Source organism: Symsagittifera roscoffensis, chromosome 6 (genome assembly GCF_963678635.1).
Source record: "Symsagittifera roscoffensis chromosome 6, txSymRosc1.1, whole genome shotgun sequence".
NCBI classification, from domain to species: Eukaryota; Metazoa; Xenacoelomorpha; order Acoela; family Convolutidae; genus Symsagittifera; species Symsagittifera roscoffensis.
In genome coordinates, this window is record NC_087067.1 from 19,193,097 (window position 1) to 19,215,497 (window position 22,401).

The following is a 22,401-nucleotide window of genomic DNA, read 5'->3' on the forward strand; positions in this document are numbered from 1 at the left end:
AGCTATTTATTTCGAACCATTTTCTTAAAATTTTGTGATATTTTGTTAACATAGATTGATAAATTGTTACTCGTGAAAGGTGGATATTTTGCTTGAAAAATAGCAAAATCAAAGGACAAGAAAACAGTGCCCATGTGAACAGTCTCCTCCCTAAATAGACCAAGTGAACAATCTCCCCCTCCTCCCCCTTCCCCTCTCCCCCCTCCTAACCCTAACACATTAAATGCCAAACTAAAAGCAGTAAGGCCTGCATGTACTATGCTCAAATCTGATTGGCTGATATAAATTACTTTTAACCGATAATTATTACTGATTTAGGGGCAGACTGTTCACTTGGTCCAATAACAGAGAACACGAAAATTCAGAAAAAACACAGAAAATTCCTTCCCATTTTGTGGTGGGAACAAAAATTTATCTATAAGGGAAAAAGCAGAATTGCCCTGTTTTGAGATCAGCTACTCGCCGGATTATCAGCTACTCGCCGGATTTACTCGCCCTAAGTTCAATTTAGGAAAAATAAAATTTGGAGCTATTTATTTCGAACCATTTTCTTAAAATTTTGTGATATTTTGTTAACATAGATTGATAAATTGTTACTCGTGAAAGGTGGATATTTTGCTTGAAAAATAGCAAAATCAAAGGACAAGAAAACAGTGCCCATGTGAACAGTCTCCTCCCTAAATAGACCAAGTGAACAATCTCCCCCTCCTCCCCCTTCCCCTCTCCCCCCTCCTAACCCTAACACATTAAATGCCAAACTAAAAGCAGTAAGGCCTGCATGTACTATGCTCAAATCTGATTGGCTGATATAAATTACTTTTAACCGATAATTATTACTGATTTAGGGGCAGACTGTTCACTTGGTCCAATAACAGAGAACACGAAAATTCAGAAAAAACACAGAAAATTCCTTCCCATTTTGTGGTGGGAACAAAAATTTATCTATAAGGGAAAAAGCAGAATTGCCCTGTTTTGAGATGTTTAATACGGCATGCGTCCAAATAGGTTAACAATTCTTACAGCGAGCACGTGTGAAACTTGCTCAAAAAGAGGGAATAAAGCTCTCAAACTACTTCGAAACGACTAAAGCAGTTTCCGCAACCAAGGGATGCAGAGTAATTGGGACCAAAAATGGCGCCACCTAAGATGATCGGAAAGAAATGCTTCGGCTGCGGAAAAGTTAGTTTTATTTCATCCATTCAATTAGTTTTTTTTCTGAGATGTGTTCTAGTTTTTTTCTGAGATGAGTTTTTTTTAACTGGGTTCTTAATCGCTTTTTGCGACGGTCCTCGACTTATCTCTGTTCATGTGTCAAATTTTTTAAGAACATTCAAATTTTCTATCTTTCGTTCACGTTGTTTGATCGTTAAGACATTTTTCAGGCTGACTGCTGAAGTCCAAACATATTTGGTTCCCATAAACAACTTGTCACTGATTATGCAATCAATCAGACAGTTTTGCTCGTAGTACAAGCGTAATTCCAGGAAAAAAGGTACACCGAAAACTTTGAAGTTCTTAAAAATTTTAAGAAAAAATACTTAAAACAGGTTTCAAAATAAGATACATTACAAACAAAGATAGCCGGTTTCTGTGCCAGTAGCACAGAATGTTCCAAACATAGTATTTAAAAAACACACCAAAAAAGTCGGTCCTTCATTGTAAAATAGGCTGATCAGACAACAATATTAAAAAAAATAACTCAGACAAAATCATGAAAAAATCAAAAAAAATCACAAACAATTTCAATTTTTTGTAGAGAAATTTTCTGATTTTCTGAAATTTTGATAAAATTTCAGAACTAGTTTTACTCGAGTAAAAACTATTTTAAGCATAATAAGTATAAACGACTTAAATTAAGCAAAAAAGCCTGCTCGCACGCTTTACTAGCTCAAAATTAGAAGAAAAACCAAAAATTCAAACCGGTTTTTCTCAACAGTGAGAAATTTTTCTTAATTTTGTTTGAGTCACGACTCAAAGGGACCTTAATTTGATATGTCACTCAACTCAGTTCAATGATTGTTTGTGGTACCTGATTTTGCGTAGAAAACAAAAAAAAATTTAAAACACACCCGAATACAATTTTACTCCCCATTTTGACTGCTCGAAACAAAAAAATCTCACAATTTATATTTATAGGATTCTTTTATTCTATGTAAGCTGGCTCGTTTCAGATATCCAAACCGGAGAAAATTTTTTGATATGCTCGAAATTTTTGTCTTAACTCAGCCCAGTCCAATAACTCAACCCAGTCTGATGATTATTATTACTCAACCCAGTCCGATGTTTATTTGTGGTATCTGATTTTGCATTAAAAAAAAAAATAAAAAATAATAAGTAGGTTGGCTCGTTTCAGCTATCCCAACCAAACAAAAAAAAATTTAATGCTGGAATTTCTGTTTTCAGAAAATTTTCGCGCAGCGTTCTTATTAAAAAGAAACAAGAAAATGAAAAAAATGCTAAAGTGTGTGCTTATTATTTAGAACAATTTCAAAATTTGTTTGAAAGTTTTCGGCAGCTTTTTATACCAACTAAGAAGATCTAAATTTTGAGCTCAAAAAGCAGATGATTTTTATACAGTCATTTTGCAGTAAAACTAAAAGGTTTAAAAATCAGATACTTTGGCTAGCTGGTTTTTTATGGCGCTGTTTACCAGTTTTCTATTCACAACTGGCGTAAGCGGCGGTTAGATTTAGCTCAGATTTAGTTCGAAAACAAATTAAGCCCAGGAAATTGATCTAATTAACAAGCTCTTTGACAAAACATATCACTTTCTACTTTACACTGTGTTGGTAAGTAAAAAAAAAACAAGGAATAAATTCAAAATTTTTATCAGTCCAGTGACAAAAACAGGTATTATGAAAATGTATGGGATCGGTTTTTTTTATTTTTTATTTTTTTTTGTTTGAGACAGTTTGGAAAACTTTTTCACTTTTTTCTAAAATTTTATTTTTTTTCTCAAAAACTACTCTGCCGATTTCTAAAAAATAGTGATATCAATGGAAAATCTGCCCTCAACTCTATGGGTCTGCGTCACTCTTTAGGCTGTTTTTAGCTCACCCCACTTGCTGTAGTCAACGAAAAAGTGTGTGAGGGAATTTTTGACACATATTCTTGGATTTTTTATATTTCCTTATAACGCTTCTCATAACGCGTCTTTTTGATTGAAATCAATATCTCAGATTTGATAGGGTAATACTACCCCCAAAATCTGAGATTTTGATTTCAATCAAAGAGATGCGTTATGAAAAGATCACGTGCATCATCGGCTACGCCCAAATTTTTTTCTACACAAAAAGTTCTGGCCCCTTAGAAAAGTCAATTCAATTTGAGATTTTGGGTTCAATGAAAAGAAAAGTTCAAGCTCTCTTGTGTAAGCGCTCACGCCTATATTTTTTAAATAAAAACAGTTATGGCCTGCAGAAAAGTAAATGATTTGATTTCTTGTCCGTTTTTTTGAAATTTTTTACTCTTCTCGAAAAAACTCAATCTGATATCAAGGGTTTAAACGAAGCAAGAGTTTGTGGAAATACTCCGTGCATAAAATGCTACGCCTTAAAATGTAAAGTAGAAATTTTTTGTCTCTGGGAAAATTCTAAAAGCACTATAGATTTTACTCATATTTTTATAGAGAATCAATTAAGGTTTTGGATGAAGCCCAATTTTAATTTTTTGAAATTACTTATTTCATTCCGCATCAGTACAACGAAGACCAAAATTATCAAACAGATACCTGCAGCTTTAGTTGGTCCTCTAGTATCTTTTTCAGTATCATCAGTATCATTATCTTTTTGACTTTTGTTTCTTTTGCGACCTTCTTTGTTTATGTTCAAGGATTTGCGAGATGCCATTATAGCCTTGCTTACTGACTAAACTTTGAGCACCTATAATCATTTATCTATGATGCTGAAGCGTACGCGCGAATTATTGAAGCGTACTGAGATATTACGAACTCAAAGTCAATCAAAAATGAACTTAATTAAGCTGTTGAATTTAGGAAATCTAAAAGCTTTCTTTCTTTTTTTGTCAAAACTATCGGAGACCAGATAAAGAGCGTTTGAAATATTCAGGGTTTTGCCCTGGGACAAGCATTCAGTGTCAATATTAGACGCTATACTACTTTTTCTCTAATTCTACAAATTTTTATTTAGCGGCAGGTTTCTAAGAAAAACTTAGTGGAAGGCTGAGTGCACCGTACGGTAAAATGTTCGCCCCAATTTGAGAAAGGAAACATTAAGAACTCTGAGTGGTTCGAATTTTTCAACCTCAAAGTTGTTTTATTCGCTAGTTTGACTAATTCCCATTATAACGCCCCGAACGCAGTATCAAATAGTTATATATTCTAGCCCGGTGGGGAGGTAAATGGAAAAAGTCCTTCTATTTTCTTGAAGAGTCGTTAAAAATACTAAACAGAAGTACAATTTCATCAAATTTTCTATTAATATATTATTGATAAGAGTTATAAGCTATTCAATAAAAATACTTAGAGAAATTATAAATTATTCGGAAACTGAAAAATACGTTAAGATGTTTCAACACTCAATTCAATTTTGGCACTCCCACGCTGCTTAATAGCTTTTGTTTTCGAAGCTTTCGGACTTCTTGAACTTTTTGCAGTCACTGACATACTACGACACGAAAGTGAGTGACGGCGTGAACAGCTACCACGGCCACTGTTTCCTCTGCAACACCTGCAACGCCAGACTCACAGGCAAGCCCTTCTTCGCAGTCGGATTCAAGAAGGTCTGCAAGAAGTGCTTCCTGGAGAAGCACGCCAAGACATGCGACTACTGCAAACAGAAGATTGTCGGCAAGTGCTGTATTGTTACATGCTTACATATTATTTCATGTTATGTTTATTTGGATTTTCGAATGTCACGAGCTTCACGAAAAACCCAAGCTGCTTATATAATTTCATCTCTGTGTTTTTAAAACAACATTGGTTTTTCTCAGTTTTTAGCAAAAAACTAGTTTTGGCTGAAAAAAGGAGAAAATATTGAATTATAATCATGTTTTGGAATGCAAATAAGATCTTTTCTAGATTCACAATTTTTTTACTGCACCTTCACTGATTTTTGCGAAATATAATTTAATTTTAAAAAGTTCAACTATTTTGAAATATAGCCCATGCCTGGTAAATACTCAACACAGAAAACATTTTGTATTCATCTACATTTTTGTGAAATCAACGATTCAAAGCCTTAAGCATAAAAAATTTAAAGAGCCGAGGAGGAAAGTAAAAAAGGCAATTTGACCAAATTGTTAATCATTGTTTTTTTTCCTTCACAAACAAATTTCATTATAACCAACAGGATAAAATATACATGCTACAAGTTATAAACTTATGAATATATATGTAAAATCACTGGCTCGCAACAGATTAGAATGAAATATTAATTTCTTAACAAAAGATTAATTTCATCATATTCATATATGGCTTAAGACCAAAACCATCAATTTTTTTTCGTGTGTGTGTGTTGAGTTAGGACCGAAGTGTATAACTCATAGAGTAATTTCGGATAGGGTACACCGTCTGCTCGTCACGCTATCTTATTTTCGGCCGGATAGATTCGTGCAACTTCTTAGTCTAATACCGATCCTAATCTTACTCTTATACTATCTAGTCTCAGGTTGTTTAACTAGTCTCTGCTAGGCTCAATAGATCTAGGGTATACTGGTTTATTGCGGCTGCTGAAGTCTTCTTGGAGAGTCAACTAATTTCTAAGTTAAATTCAAATCTCTCTGGTGCTGAAATTACAAGTAATTTCAGCACTAACAAATAAGTGGGTTGTTAGTTAGATGGATCATGATTGGTTAATATTAAATACTTTACAGTGGTAAAATATCTAATTTATCCAATCATAAAATGTAGTTTAGATCAGGTTCCACCCATCCGGGTTTTACAGAGTTTTTTAGAATAGTCTTTCTGCAATTCAAAGGATGGATGATGGACGTTGGTATTTGGCGAACATCTTATTTCTTCTGGGTTTTCTTATTAGAGAAGTCCCAGATTCAATCGTTGTGTCTTCTCAGGACAACGACTGGGTTTTCGCAACAAACTCAAATCTGATTTCAGAATGGTTGGCTATGACAGGTTTTTCCGTTTCATGTAGAGAACTTCTTTTGTGTTTGACCTTGTCTGGGAATGGCGTGGAGATTGTGTGTGGAGGGGATGCCTGGTTTCTCGGATCTGTACGTAAACTTGAACATCGAGGTGGTCATTGTTCTAGTTCAATGAAGTCCTTTTCTGCGAAGTCAAGTCGTACTCTAAATCCTTTGAGTTGTGATTGTGGGCGGCATATTGATTGTGGTTGGCCATTCTTTTTCGAGTGTAGTGGGGTCATTTTGTCTTTGGATGTTCGTCTTTGGTGTTGTATGCTGATCTATATACTGCAAGATATAATTTACATTTTTGTAAAATTTTTATTAGTTTAATGTTTTAGTTATGATTTTGGTTAGTTGTTTTCACAAAAGCTTTTTGTTTTAGTTCAGTTATTTTAAAGAGTTACTCACCCTTGAGTAGCTCTTATTAAAAATAGGAGTGTGGTCACAAAGCGTGGATGTAGCACGGTGGGTTAGGCTGGCTATAGAGCATGCTCAGGACGTCCTCTTCTGGTGGGTTAGGCCAGGAGTGGGAGTATGATTGCATGCGGTTTTTGCGAGAGGTCCTGTTATGTGACAACGTTTTGTGTTGGGTTTGTTGTGGTTTTTCTTAAGTTTTGTTGGTTGTGTCCTTTTTTCAAAAATCATATTGTTTTTGGTATGGGTTTGTCTTTCGACTTTTTTGTGTTTTATTATTTCTTTCTTAGACTTTATAATAGTCTTCAAAAAAATAAATTATCCAGTTTTAAACTGGGTTAATCCGGTTTGGGTACCGTTGGTTTCCTTTTCTTAGTCATGCTGTTATTCTATGATTTGTGGTGTTTAGTAAGCTGCGTTGGTTAGTGTTGTTTAGTATATAATTCCTTTCCAACCGGGTTAAAGGAAAGTTTGAAACTTGTTATCATGTGTTAGAGTTGTTGAGTGTGAAAGCTTGAAACTGAAACTCATTATTTTAAACAATTCTTCGTGGGCGAGCTGTGCGAGTGTGGATAGAATCTTTGTGCGAATGAAAGGAAATATCAAAAGGTTAGTACTGCATTTTCGTTGTATCAAGTTATTACATAGAAATGCAAATTTACTGCTAGTTGTTGGGGAAAATTAAGTTACAAATTTTCATCATTATTAGATTTACTGCATTTGGGAAAAAATTTATAAATTAAATTACTGCATTGGTATTATTTTTAGTGATTTGTTTGGTGCAAAAAATTAATAGAGTTTTAAATAGTTTGAAGAAGTTTTCAATTTTTATTTTCTTTTGTGAATTTTTCAGATGATCGTTGGATGAAGGCTAAAATTCTAAAGAAGACATGAATTAAGAATGGTTAGTTTCTAATTTTAATTTAATTAGTTAATAATATGTATAATTCATATTTACCTGTTAGTCGTCGGGGAAGAAACCGTGGGGGAATATGTCGTGGATGAGATCTGAAGTTGTTAGTAATTTAGCTAAGATGCGGATGATATTTTTAGTTTTTTGCAGTGGCCAAAGCAATTGAAGTGCTTTAATGGTGGTTAGTTCTTCAGTGCCAACTGCAAACTCATAAGGTGTGTTTTGGATTAGATTATATAATTTGTGATTGAATTTAGTGTTGTGGATGAATACTAAAATGGGGATTTCTATAGGTTGAACAAATTCGTGTGGGAGAAGGAAGGGTCGGTGGTGTGGTTGTCTGGAGGGAGTGTGTAGGTCGAAGTGATTTTGGATAAAACGATAATATGTATATGTGTGAGTTTGTTTAGTGCGCAACATAATATCGTGTGAGCAGTGCAGATCTCTTTCATGTGGTGCAAGGAAATGAAAGGTTAGTGAAAATATTTGGAAGCGTTCTTTAAAACTTTCGTAGGCTTGCGTGTCTGTTAGTGCTTCTGAGATGATGTGGTCAAATTTGCGATCAAATATATTGAGTGTAAATACATATGGTGTTTTAATGAAAAATTTTTCTGTGATTTGAGGGTTAGCGAAGCGGTCGTCGTCTAAGAATTGATCTTGGTTAGTTCTGATGATGTTATGATCGTAATATTCTAGCGTATATTCGTTAGCTCGGGGTGCAGTGTATGTTTTTAGCGATTTTTTATATCCTATGTAAGTAAATTGTCTAGGTGTTAGTGGTGTAGTGAGTCGATATGGCATGTCCTTATTTCGTTCTATATCGATGTGAGTGTTAGATAAAGGTAAGCAAAGGGGATTAGTAAAATGATAATATGAGGTCCAAGGAAGGGTAGGCATTAAAACGTGTTCGTCTACAAAGTTACGTGTTTCGTTAGTGTTGTGAGGGGTGTTTAAGGTGTATTGTGGAAATGAGGGTAAGGTGATAGCTAAAAATTCTTTTGTATTAGTGTGATTTGGGTGATTTATATATTCACGGGCTGTTCCTGGTTTTGCTGGGAAAGGATGGTTGGGGAACTTTCTTTTAAAAGTGCGGTAAGCTCTATTAGTGCTGAGTGAAGATTCAGTAGATGTGGATGATGGTGCTAATGATTCGGTATAAATTGAAGAGGGTGTAGGGGTAGGAGGGTTGGATGAATCTATTGTGGATGAAATTTGGTTTATGGTGGGGGTGTCAAGGTGGTAGGGTTGTTGTTGTAATCTAATAAAATTATCTAGTTCTGGGGAGATTTGGGGGGTATCTGGAGAATTGGATGATCGGTCTGAATGATATGAAGAATAGGTTGGAGTGACTTGGGAAGCATAAGAGGGTGTAGAATTGGTGGGGACAGGGTTATTTGGTATCATTGGTTGAAAAGGGGGTTGGGAAAAAATTGAGGGGTTTGTGTGAAAATTATTGGATGGAGATGGTTCAGAGTCGGCAAATTCATCGGGGGTTTCAATATTCGGGTTATTGAGTAGTGATGTGGAGTATAAAACTGAGATGTGTGAATTAGTATCGGAATTCATGCCTGATGTTACATTACTGGTTGGGAAATCGGGTGGTGGGAAAGCAAAAAGTGGTATTATTGTAATTGGAGTAGTGAGGTTGGTTGGATGGGAATTTGAACGGTGTAGGGATCCAAGTTGTCGGCTCATCGTGGGCTAAAAAAATTATTATTTTGAGACTGAAAAGCGGTGGTATGGGGTTGTTCTATAATTTGTTCATAGGTATTTTCATCTTGTGAGTGGTGTGTCATTATATGTTGGATGGGACTTTGTGATATGGTTGGTCTAAAATTTGGATTATGTGTTATTGCTAAGTTTCGAAAATTACGTGGGACTAGGGATAATGGATGGTTATGTGGTAGGGGTGGTAATTGTGGTGCTGTTGGCGTTGTGTCTACATTGTTATGTTCTTCGTCGTATGTGTTCTGTCTTGTTGCTATTTTTGTGTTGTATTCTTTTATTTGTGCGTCTAAAAGAATTTTGTTTATTGATGTAGAAAAAATTGCAAAAAATCCTGCAAATAGTATGCGTGCTACACTTGCTTGTCTATTGACTTGTGTGTGTATAGCACATGTGTTATAGATTCCTTTTAAGAGTGAAAAAAGAAATCCAATAAAGTTAAACATTGCGTATAAAATAGTCAATTTTTCTAAGATGTAGTAGGGCCATCCTAGAAAATCAAGAATTTCATTCTTGAGTGTAACAAAGCTAAAAATATTGATAGGCGATATATCTTGGGGACGGTATTTTTCACCGTTTAGATATATATAATCTTTAATGTCTTTAAAATATCCGCTATAGTCTTGCGTATAGATGTCTGCAAATTCTGCGGTTTCGGCAAGTTTGCGTAAGTTTTGGTCAATTGATTGTCTTTGTATTGTGTCCATTTGTGTTAATAATTCTTGGAATTGTTGTGTTCTAATGTGATGTTGAATATCTGATTTTGAGTATATTCCTATTGATTGTAAGTCTATATTTGGGTTTCGAGCGATAGCGCGAATGCTTTCAGGTGAAAATTTTTTGAGTGATTGCATTAATGTGGGATATGGGGTGAGAAGGTAATATTTATCTTCATCAGGGTTTAGTTGTACTACATTGTGGCTATTTTCTGATCCACATGGGACTGCGGTATCCCAGAAATAGGTTCTTCTTGAAAGTGTGTCAACGAAATGTACTTTATTCTTATAAAAGATAGGGATTCTTTTATAGCATCGTTTGTCTTCAAAAACGTATAGTGGTGATACTTTTTTGGTACAAGTATAAAACCATAAAATGTTTCCTTCGTAGTCTAAAAAATTTGATCTATTTCCTGATAGTAAATATCCTGCGTAGGGTATTTTTAATACTGCTAGTGCAAGTGATTGTAATATTTGTGTTCTTTCTAATTCGCATAGTTGGTGTAGTGTTTCTAATTCGGAGAGTGACATTTCTTGAAAAATTCGGCTAATTGTGTAGTCTAGTTTCATATCTAAGTGAATATCATAGTGGATATTACCGAAATATGTACTATTCATTAGTGATAGTTCTTGTAAACGTGTACTTCGATCGTCTTGGGGCTTTAAATGTCCACCAGGTTGACCTGTATTTTTTTGAAAATGAACTGGTATGTATGATGTTCCTTCGTTTAGAGGATGACCTGTTGCATATGGGTCGATTTTTACTTTTCCAGTGGTCATGTCGAATCCTTTTTCGTATTCAACTAATATCTCGGAGTATTGTGTTTTGTGAAGTGGATTTCTGTATTTACATGCAAGTTCTGTTTCTTGATATATTTGAAAACGTGTCAATTTATTTTCTATATTGTCTATGTTTCTAAAATTAGAACTTAGTTTTCGTGATGGATGGACTTGTTCATATGGAATTGATTGTATAAAATATTTTTCGTGAAATTTTATCATACGAGCGTGTATTTTTGCTACTTGAAATGTTGTACATGTGTCTTCGGGGAACCAAACAATTGTTGCTTGTGTTCGTGTTGTAGGGTCACAATAGCCTTGATCGTTTTTACAAGGTAATCGAATTCCTTGATAGATCATTGTGTTGTCTGATAAATCGCGTGTGAGTTGTATTTTTTCGAGTTGTATTTTTCAATCAAAAAACATGATTTCTTGATATCCTTTATTTTTTGTGTCTGCTTTGCAGTTTGATGGGTCATTTATACCAATGTGTGGTATCCAGTGTTTATCGTGTATATCATAAGTTAATCTTCCGTGTGCGCCGTTGTATGGGTATTTTTCATCTAATTTTACATGTCCTTGATATCTTTCAAGTTCTGCTTGATGTACAAAATCTGCAAAAACTTGGAAATATACTAGTTTTCTATCTGTGTTTTTATTTCTTGTTATATTTAGTCTGAGTAACTCGTTTTTACAATCTTCGGGATTGAGATGTAAAAGTCGTTCTATATTACTCTGGTAGAATGATTCATGGTCAAGTCGGTTTTTATTTCCGTTTGAGACTTGTGAACAATGTACTTTCTTTTCAGAAAATGTTGCTGTGAATTTATATCCTATAACTGTTGTTGCTCGGGCTTTTGAGTAAAGTGTTGCGATTACATTTGTAGTTTCTATGGCTTGTGGTTCTGTTTCGCATTGTGATACTTGATTTATTGCATATTTGTGTAGTGTTTTTTGTTCGTTTTCTTCACAATCGTAATGTGTTACTAATAAATCTTGGGGTCCTGTGCGGGGAGAAGGGTTTATGTTTTCATTTGAGGTTATTAGAAAAAGGAGTTGGAGAAAAATTAAAATTTTTAGAATATACATGTGTATGACAATCCTGAGTATGGGTTATAAAATGTGATGTAACCAATTGTCTTTTTGGTATATCTGTCGTATTTGTATATTACTTCAGTTGTTATAAATGGTGGTGGTAGGGATTGAGCTGTTATATTTGGTGGATTTAATAGATAGGGATGTTGAGTAATGTTGTTTAATTTAACCGTGATTTCAAATTTTAATTGTAGACTATTTTGTTGGAGTATTTGGATGTTATGAGCACGAATGTCTTCGTGAATGTCTTGTCTATACTGTAGTCTGTTTAGTGCCCAATTGTGGAGTCGGTTACTTTCTAGGTGTTGTCCAAATAATGGTGGAGGTGCTGTGAATGTATTCCAGTCTAGTCTTAAAGGAATATTTGTTGATGATTGTTCTCGATATCTAGCGTCGAGGTTATTTGGGAAATTTAAGTTAAAAGGTGGTGGTGAAATCTGGCTTATTGATGGTGTTGATGGTAGTGATAATGTTTCTGGTAGTGATGAGGATGTTGTTGTATCCGTAGAAATATCTATTGGATCATTTACTAAATTTAGTTCACCTTGTGTGAATGAATGTGTTGTCCAATAAGGTAGTCGTGATGCTTGGTTTGGGGGGTTAAAAGGATTTTCACGTATTTGTTCAGATGTTGGTGTTGAACCTAAGTAATCTGATGGTAGGCTTGAGGTGCTACGTTGTGAAAGAAGCGTAGGGGTTTCTGGTTATATACCAGTGGGGTTTTCTGGAGTGTTTTGTGATGGGGATTGAGGTATTTCAAAATGAACTCGGGGACTTTGAAAATTTCTGTTTCGTCGAGGATGTATAATTTGTCTATTTATTTCGACTGTATTTTGGTTTTGACTAGGATTTCTTATTCTACTTAATTCTTGTGGTAGTGTTGGGTATAAGTTATATGTTGGTTCGCTTAGAGGTGCTTGTCGTTGAACTGGTTCTAGTGGTTCTGATAAGCGAGCGTGTCGTTCTTCAAAGGTATATGGGTTATCTTGAAAAGAAATTCGTGTAGATGTTTGGGGGTTTTGGGTAGTTGAAAGTGGTGTCGGGTTTTCTTGGGATGATGTCGGTGAAGACTGACTATGTGATTGTTGGGTAGCAATTTTTGATAGCTTTTTTGGTCTATTCTTTTAGTGAAAAGGTTTATGTTTATTATAGTATTCTTCTAAAAAAAGAATTAGGAGAATTGTTGCTAGGGCGAATGTGATGATTGCTTTTTTTATACATTTGCATATTGTCAAGATGAGGGATGATAGAAATGTTATAAAAATTACAAATAGTAAAAAAATATCGGTTCTACTAAAAATGGTTCGGATCATTTAGATAAGTTTTGTGAATCGTACCTGTGGATATAGTCAATAGCTTTTGAAAGTTGGAGGTATAGTTCAAATAGGGAATAGAAAATTAAAAAAATATTGCAAAAAATGATTAAGATTATTACAAAAGATTCAAAGATATCAAAAAGAAATATTATAAAAGTTTTAAGTATCGTAAAAAATTGTTTGACGTTTGTGATAATTATAGTGACTGATTGAGAGAAGAGCATTTACGAAATGACTTCTTGATCGAATATTTTTTGTTGTTTGGGGCAATTTTCAAGTGTGGTCGGATTATTTATTGGTTTTTTGACAGGTGGGTTGAGTTTTGAGAAAAATTGTTGGGGGCAATTTTTATGGTGATCGGGAGGTCTTCGTTGTCTTTATTTTCATTTGTCAAATGATCTGGGGTATTTTTGAGATTTTTATACTTTAGGCTAATTAAAATGGTCGTTCTTTTACTTTAGGCTAATTTAACATATTTGTTTGGGGGGTATTTGAGGGCTGAGTTGGGGAAATATTGTTGATCTTTGGTTTATTAGATAAGGGAGGGTTATGATATTATGGTGATATTTATTTTAGTTGTCAAGTTGGAGTGGTTTGCTTATTTTTGACCTGGAGGTCGTAAAGTTATAGTTATAGATACGCCTGGAGTTTAATATCGTTCGTCTAGTTGGTTTGTGTTAGAGTTAGAGAAGGTGACGGATTGGATGAATCCTATTGGCTAATTATGAACTAGAATCGCTGCGTGTTTGTCAGCATGTTATTTTGAAAAATGAAAATTCAAAATGTTTCAAAGGTCTAAGATTGTGAAATACAAAATTAAAGTTGTTTTTGAAATTCGACTTTCTTTAATATTTTAGATTGTGGGATGAATAATTTATAATTTTTACGTGGTTGATTTCTAAGTCGTGAAGACTCTCTATGTTCTGATTTGTCGATTTGTTCTTGGGGTATTATTTGTTCTGTCATTTTTCTATTTTTTATTTCTTTTTGAGATGTATTTTGATCTAGATTTTTTGTATTGTTTTTTGTGGTGTTTTATTTTGTTATTTGGTTTTTGAGGTGAAAACCTTTTTGTTCCTTTGCTGTATTTTCCGTATGTGGGTTATTTTGAATAACTTTTAAACCTGTAAAAGAATATAATTGAGTTAGTTCGCGGAGTGCGTATTCTTTTGGATAATAAGGTAGTAGGTTATTTCGGTGTTGAACGATTTCTTTTTTGTCTGAGTCGGTGATTTTATATGTGACATCAGTGGGTTTTGCAATTATTTGGTATGGTCCTTTACGAAGGGGTTGTAATTTTTTAGAAATTCCTTTTTGAGTATTAAAATTGGGTATTAATACAAATGTTCCAATTTTTAAATCGGAGGCTGGTGTAAAGCGAGAATTTATTTGTTCATTAATGTTTTGCCTTTGTAACAACTTTTTTGTTACTTTTTGGTAAATTTCATTGTGTTTTTTATCTCTGTTTAAAATCCATTCGGTGTGTGTACCGGAGGCTAATTTAAGAATTTGTGGGTGATGAAAATGATCTTCATCGTGTGTATGTAAAGGTAGGTTATAACAAATTGAGTCTTTATTTGGTTGACAATAACCTTGTGCGTTTTTATGAGAGTTTGCTGTAAAAATTATTGGTTTGCGTGGCGTTTGGTTAAAAACCATTTCATATGGTGACATTCCTAGAGTTGTCGTGATTTGTGAATTATATGCTAGGGGAAATAATTTTACATCTGCTGACCATTCAGTATATCTTGTATCATTTCCATTGACGATACATCTAAGATATTCTTGTAGTGAACGGTTCATACCTTCGACTAAGCCGTTTGTCCAAGGTGCGTGAGATGTACGTGGTTTGTGTTTAATGTTATATAGATGACATAGTGTGATAATTTCATTATTTATGAATTCTGTACCGTTATCTGTAACTAGAATTTCTGGTAGTCCAAATTTGACTATCCAGTGTTCATAAAGCGTTGTGTAAGCGTAATAAGCGTTACAATGTGGTACTGGGTTAAGTGCTACATAATGTGTAAATGCGTCAACAATTACCATAATGTAGGAGTTTCCTTCGGATGAGGGTGAAATTGGTCCTTTTGTATCAAAGGAGATACGGTGGTTAAAGTACAAACTTTGTCCTTTAAAATCTTGTTTTTGTGCTATTTGTTTTTGATTTGGGTAAGGTTTATTTAGTTGGCATACTATACAGTCATTGCATAGTACTTTTATCCATATTGGTGCATTTGGGAAATAAAAGTTTTGTATAAAATTTGAATATGTTTTCTCTGATCCAGAGTGTCCTTTAATATTTTGTGTATGTGAAATTTTTAAAAGCTATGAGAATCATACTTAAAGGGAGACAGGGAACTGTAGATTCATTTAATTTGTATTCTAGAAGGTCTGTGTTTTCATTAATTGTTGTACTATTAAATTTTCGAAAATATCGGAGGAGTGTTTTATTTCCTAAAATAGTTGTATCTGCCTTGACGGGTTTAGTTTTATATTTGTGCCATGATTTTAGTTGTCTAATTACTGGGTCAAGATTTTGGTATTGTTTCAATGTTGAAATTGTAATTGTTTCTGTTGGGGGGAGAAAAATGTTTTCTATTTCTGATTTAGATAAGGGTATTGTATCAAGTGGGTCATGGAGGTCAAAAACTTGATTCATTCTGTATTTTGAATCGTTTGTTTGTGGTCCTGATAAATTTATTTTATCAATCAGGTTTTCTTTTTCAATTAGTGGAAAAAGGTCTTTTTTATGCGAGTGTTGTTTTACTCTTTTTTGTTGGGTGTTATTTTTTATCCATTGTGAGTATGGAATTGGTTTAAAAGTTGATGTTCCAAGTAGATCAACTTCGTAGTGGTTATTTTGACAATCTAAATAAAGTGGAAAGTGTTGTAGATTATTTATCTGTGATTGTTCAACGTCAGTTTTTACTGCATATTTGCATTCTAGTCGGGGTGATGTTTCGTTTTTTGCAAGATAGAATTTTATATTTTTAGGTATTTCAACTGTAGTTTTACGTGTAACAAATTCAGGTGGTGTATTTCGACTTAATGTGTCTGGTAATGCAAGATTTTTTCCTGCTGTCCAAACTATATGTAAGTTTGGAAATTTCATTAGAATTAATTGAAATCTGTAAACTCGGTGATTTGGGTTGGATTTTTGTGTGAAGAGAAAAATGATTGGTTTGTGATCTGTGAATAGAACTGTTGGATGTTTTGATCCAAGTATCAGAAATTCATATTCTGTAAGTGTATAGATTATGGCTGTACATTCTCTCATTAGGGTTGAGCGTCTTAGCTCTGCTTGAGTGAATAATCGAGAATTTGCTGATATAAGGTTCATTTTGTTTGTACCATTATGTGATTGTAATAACGCTGCGCCGATGCCAAAGTTCGATGCATCGCACATTGCGTAGAATGGTTGATTTGGATCTGGAATTGTATTCGAAATTTGTTCAGTTAGAAGTTTTTTAATTTCTTCAAATCGTGCTTGATGTTCTGTATTCCATTCAAAATTGTTTTGCTGTCTAAGTATATTATAGAATGGTCTTAGATATAATTGCATTTTATGAACATATTTGCTTAAAAAGTTTAGCATTCCAAGGAATTCTTGGATTTTCTTTTTATTTGTCGGTGGTTGGAGTTTCTGAAATAGCGTCAATGCGTGATTTTAATGGGGTGATTGTTCTTCTTTCTATATAATGTCCTAAGAATTTTACTCGTGTTAAAAAGAAGTGTGATTTATCGGGGGCGGCCTTCAGATTTTCGTTCTGAAGTATTTGGTGATATTGTTCTTAAACATTGAACATTTCTTCTTTAGTCTGTGATTGCATAAAAACATCGTCTAAATAGGTGATTGCGTTTTTCTTGAGTATTAGTGGTCGAAAAATTTTGCTCATAAAAGCTGAAAATGCTGCTGGTCCTATGGATATTCCATAGAATAAGCGGTTGAATTCATACTGTTGGTTTCCAATAACAAATTGTGTTAAACGTCGCGATTGTTCATCTAATGGCATTTGATTGTATGCACTATTCATATCTGCGGTTGTAAAGTATTTTCCGTTTATTTTTGTTAAAATAACTTGTATTGGTTCAATAGGCCAATTACACTTTGATTCATCTATGAGTGAGTTGAGGTATCTAGCGTCGAGAACGATTTTTAATGATTCTCCTTTGGCTAGAATTATAACAGGGTCGATAAATGTGTTACCTTTTGGTTGTTCTTCTTTATTTACTGGTGATATAATGTTGTATTGTTCTAAAATGTCGAGTAATCTGTTCACTTTATCGTGTAAGTGAATTGATACTTTACTTGCTCTTTGTTTTTTGAAATCTGCATCTGGTTTTAATGGGAGATGTAGTGATGAGCTGATTTTGCCAACATCAAATTTGGATGTTGCATAGACTGATGAATATTTGATTAGCTGTTTGGCTAATTTATCAAATTCGTCTTGTGTTATTTGTGAATGTTGGAAGTTAAACATTGTTAAAAATTTCTGTTGATTTTCTGCGTAGTTACTTATGTTGAATGTAGGTTTGAAATATGGGGTTCTTGTGAAATAATCCGTATTTCTTTTTTCATTACTTATTATATTATTTATGGATAATTCTTCATTAAGAATTGTTGATTGACGAATATCTAATAATTGGAGTATATTATTTACGCGATATTCTTTTTCGTGTATTGGTGATATCGTAGCGTTGGTTTCGCAATAGCCTAAAAGTCCTACAGGTAATGTTACTTGATAGGGTGTATTGTTGTATACATGTAGAGATATAATATCTGAATTCGAGTTTTTCAAATATTTTATGGATGAGATTGTGATTTTGAAAAATTTATGGATTGGTTTGAATTCAAAATCTGACATATAGAGGTGTTGTTTGTTTTGTTTTTTATCATATTGGTGAACTTGTTTTATTGAAAAATTATATATGTTTCCTGATAGTGGTTTCAGGTGTTTTCTTTGTTGGTTATATATTGGATAAAATTTTGAAAAGAATGGTGGTTGTTTGTTTAATCTTTGGAAAAATGTTAGGGATGTGTCTTTTGTTTTTGTGTATTTATCTTTGATTAGTATTTTACTGTTTAATATGTTGATTGTTGGTATATATTTAGAGATAAATGGTATTCCAATGATATTGTGTTTAATATCAGTAATATGGAATATTTGTTTAAATGGTTTAGTTAAAATTTTATTTTGCTCCATTGTTCTTGTGGGGAGAAGAAATAATTGAATTTTTCCATAGTTTACCAATGTTGATCCTTGTGCTGTTGCTAGTTTACTGGAGGTTTCAAGAGGTGTTAGCTTTGGGTGTAAGGGTTTTATTTCATTCCATGTGGGAATGTTTATTATATTTGATTCTGCTCCTGAATCAATTAAAAAATCAATTTCAAGATCTGGTGGTTGAAATTCTTTGCTTCTTGGACTTTCTAAAAGAAATGGTATTGTCCAAATTTTTTCTTTGGGTTGTTCTTTTTGTATGTTTTGATAGATGTGATTTGTATTTAAGCATTTTGTCTTGTCATTTTCATTGGATTTATCTGTAGTGTTAATTTCGTTTGTTTCTTGTGTTGTTTGTGTAGATTGGATGGGTTCAATATAATAATTGTGAAGGAGTTCTAATTGATTTTTTCCTATATATGTGATGAAAAAGGTTGTTCATATATAATAGGTTCGTAATCATTTTCAACTGCTATCATATTTATGGAGATAGTGTTTTCTGTATCACTTTCTGATTCTGATGATTCACAGTTTATTTGATTCAGTTGTAGTTCGTTATTTCCTGTGTCATCAATACCTGGAGGGTCTGATGTTGTTTCTGGGTTTGATTGTACTTGATTAATATTTCTTTGATGTTTAGGTGTACTACTTCTGTGGCGATTGTTAGAATTATTATAATGGTTATTATTCCTGTGTGGTGATTGGGAATAATTTCTATAACGATTATTATAACTTGAATGTCGATTTTGTGAATTATTTCGTGATCTGTTTTGGTAATTATTATTTTGTCTGTTATAATTTGATCTATTATATGAGTTATTCCTTGATCGATTGTTCGGGTAATTCTGGTTTCGGTTGTTTGAATAACTTCTATTCCGATTATTGGAGTAGTTTCTATTTCTATTGTATGATGAATTTCGTGATTGGTTGTTTGGATAGTAATTATTTCTTGATTGGGAATTAGATCTAGAAACAAATCGTGTTGTATTTGAATTTGATCTGGAGTAGTTATTTCTACTATTTTGTCTATTGTAGTGATTTTGTGACGAATTTTGTTTATTTCTTCGTTCTGGCGATCTTCCTCTATAACTTGAGTTATGTGGTGATTGATTTCTCGTGTAGTTGGTATTGCTCGGTAGTGGTTTTCCTGAACTGTTGTTGCTGTATACATTTTTGTTGTTTGGTAGGTTTTGATCTTTCTTCATGTATTGATAGAATGATTTATTTGGTTCTTTATATTTTTGAGGTTTATTTTGATTGTCTTGCTGTTTTTGTCTACATTCAGAAATACTATGTCCGTATCGTCGGCAATAATTACACCATTTTTTGAAAGATGGTTTGCCTTTAAAATTTGGGTGTTTTTCGTAAATATTGAGTATTTCAGTGATTTTTTCAACGAGGTCTGTATCTGATTCCTGTATATTGTTGATACTTGTGGTATTTGTTTCGATTCGCTTAACGTATTGTAATTTCAGATTTTCTGTTTCTTCGAGTTTCATTGTGATTTCTGCTTGTTCTAGTTTGTCTACTAGTTTTCGGAAATCTAAATCGGGCTCTCGAATTGAGGAGGGATGGGATGCTCTCTTTTTTATTGCTATTTTCCTTAATTGAGGTGTTAAGGTCATCATTAAGATTTCTGTCATTTTTGTGTTTTTATAGTCGTGTGTATTTAATGAATTTAATTTTCGAACTAGTGTTTCGATGCGTACTGCTAATTGTTTGATGGTTTCTTTTGGTAATCTGCGAATTTCATTACATAAAACTCTTTGTTGTTGTTTGTTTCTTTCGGAGTCAAACATTTTTGAAAATTCTTGTGTAAATCTCTTCCAATTTGATTTTATTTCTAGAGGCAATACTGAAAACCATTTTTGGGCTGCGCCGTCTAAAGTTGTTTGTATCAACGCTGTGCGTCGATGTATCCAGTTTTGATGTAGTGGCGTATTAATTGGTTCAGGTCCTATATTTAAAATCAAATTTGCTGTTACTGCATTTAAATAGTCTTCTACAGAATATTCCGGGTCTGTTCCTGTGAATACCATTAAAGGTTTATTTGATGTTATTGATGATCCACCCATAAGGTATGGATTCATTGTCATTTGTAATGATTCTGCTGCATTTGGCATTTGAGAAAAATTTGAAAGTTGATTTCTTGTTATTTCGTGTTGTTGAAGATAATATGGGAGTGGTATTTCATTTTGCATTTGCGTCGGTTGATACGAGTGTGTGATTATTGGGTTTTGTTGCTGAATTGGTTGAAAATATTGTGTATTAATTGGGTTTTGTTGCTGAATTGGTTGTTGATTTTGTGTATCTATCGGTTGTGGGGAAAAAATTCTATGATTTGTATGTGGTTTCTGTACTTCTTGTCCACGATATTCTTGATTATATGGTGCAAATATATCTGGTTGTAAAAAATCATCATCTGAGGATAAGTAATCCATTTGATAAGATGTTTGTTTTTTATTTTTATTTTGTTGAAAAAATGGATAGTTTTCACTACGATCCTGTGAAGGATGTAAATTTGTTTGAAAATTTACTGAATTAGTTTGTGCTATTGGGTTATCCCAGTTTCGAGATCTTGTGTAATTATTAAAATTTTTTCGTGGGGGATAATTTGTTTTTGATGGATGTGTGTAATTATAATTATGTTCTGCAAAATTGTTTCTAGTGAACGTTTTACGTGTTTTTGACGGTATTGTCATGGGTCTGTATGTCTGATAATTCATGTTTGAATATTTTGGGGCAACCGAAGGTTTAACGGTTGATTGTAAGGTTACCTGTGTTTGTGAAGGGTTTGTATTTCTTGGTGTTGTTAAATTTGGACGTATCGGTGAAATGCTTTGTTGTGTAGTTGTTGTGTGTACGATTTCTTCATTTATGAAGTGTGATGGTGTCTGGATATCTAGCTGGGTGAGATTTCTAGTTCCATTGAGGTTTTCATTGTGTATGATTGTGGAGTTTAAACTATTATTTTGCATATCGGGTAAAAATGTATTATAGTTTAATGGTGTTGCATCAATGGTTAATGGTATTACTTTTACATAATCTCTTACATAAGATATCGTACTTATTGCTTGACTTGAGATTGATTGTGGGAAGTTTATGAATGCGGGATGAGACCATTCGGGGTCCCAAACATAGTCTGACTGTTCTGTGATGGCAGTATCATCGTTTGAGTTTTGAGGTCTAAAATTTTTTCTTGCTTGTGAAATTAAATCTAGATTATGTGTGAAATAATCTATTATAAACCATGCCAAGATTTTTTGTAAGTCATGTTTTGTATGTTGTGAAACATCATCTTTTGTGAAATTTTCTTTAATTATATTTAGAAAACTAGAGAGTAGTGTGATTTCATGTCGTACTCTTATATGTTTAGATGTTTCTGTCGGTGAGACATTTGAGATTGGGATTTCGTTTTCTAATATCGAGATATAACTATATATTATTGCAAAAACTTCATTGGTGAATATGGAGTTTGCTCTTTGTGAGTTATGATATTGTATGCTTTTTATATATTCTGAGAATACTTTTGAGAATTCTAAATCAAGGTCGTCTGTTTGAATTACATATTTGCTGTGATTCTGGTTTGGTGAGCTGAATTGTATGGAGTAGATTCCGTATTGTTGTGTTAAGTTGCATATATCTTTCAAATAGTGATCGATAATTTGTCTTTTGATTTTTACATCTGGGAACTCTGTTTTTCATGGACTGATTCCGGGTTCAAACAAATTTAAGAGTAAATTTTTGCAAAATATGTGCTGTCCTTTATCTGTGGTTGCATCTACGATAAAGGGGAAGATATCATCATCATCTGGACTTTCTTCACCTGGGGTGTGTGTTGAGCTCATTTTTTCGTTTGATGACTGTTAATATGTAACTATCGATGTGTCTAATTAGTTGATTCCAATTGTATAAGTGTACTGGTTTGTCTTTATATTGTTTTTTTATTCTTCTTTTTCCTCTTTTTGATGAATTTGAAGTTGTTTCTGAGTCGGAAAAATATAACTGATCGTGAATGGGGCAATTTTTATCTATAGATTCTTTTAATTTATAAAGTCTAAACTGCTGGTTTCTGATTCTGAAAATGCGTTTCGGTTTTTGGAAAATCTTTTTCGTGT

The 22,401-nt window shown here is 33.4% G+C and overlaps 1 protein-coding gene across 1 annotated transcript in view; it reads left to right on the forward strand.

Annotated features, from left to right (window-relative positions):
* Nucleotides 1-1,131: 1,131 nt before the first annotated feature.
* Nucleotides 1,132-22,401, forward strand: part of LOC134848634 (uncharacterized) — a 29,837-nt gene continuing 8,567 nt past the window's right edge. Inside the window, exons 1-2 of the mRNA XM_063866153.1 lie at nucleotides 1,132-1,179; nucleotides 4,615-4,807. Of these exons, the coding sequence (XP_063722223.1) occupies nucleotides 1,132-1,179; nucleotides 4,615-4,807 (241 nt within the window). The remainder of the gene's footprint in view (nucleotides 1,180-4,614; nucleotides 4,808-22,401) is intronic.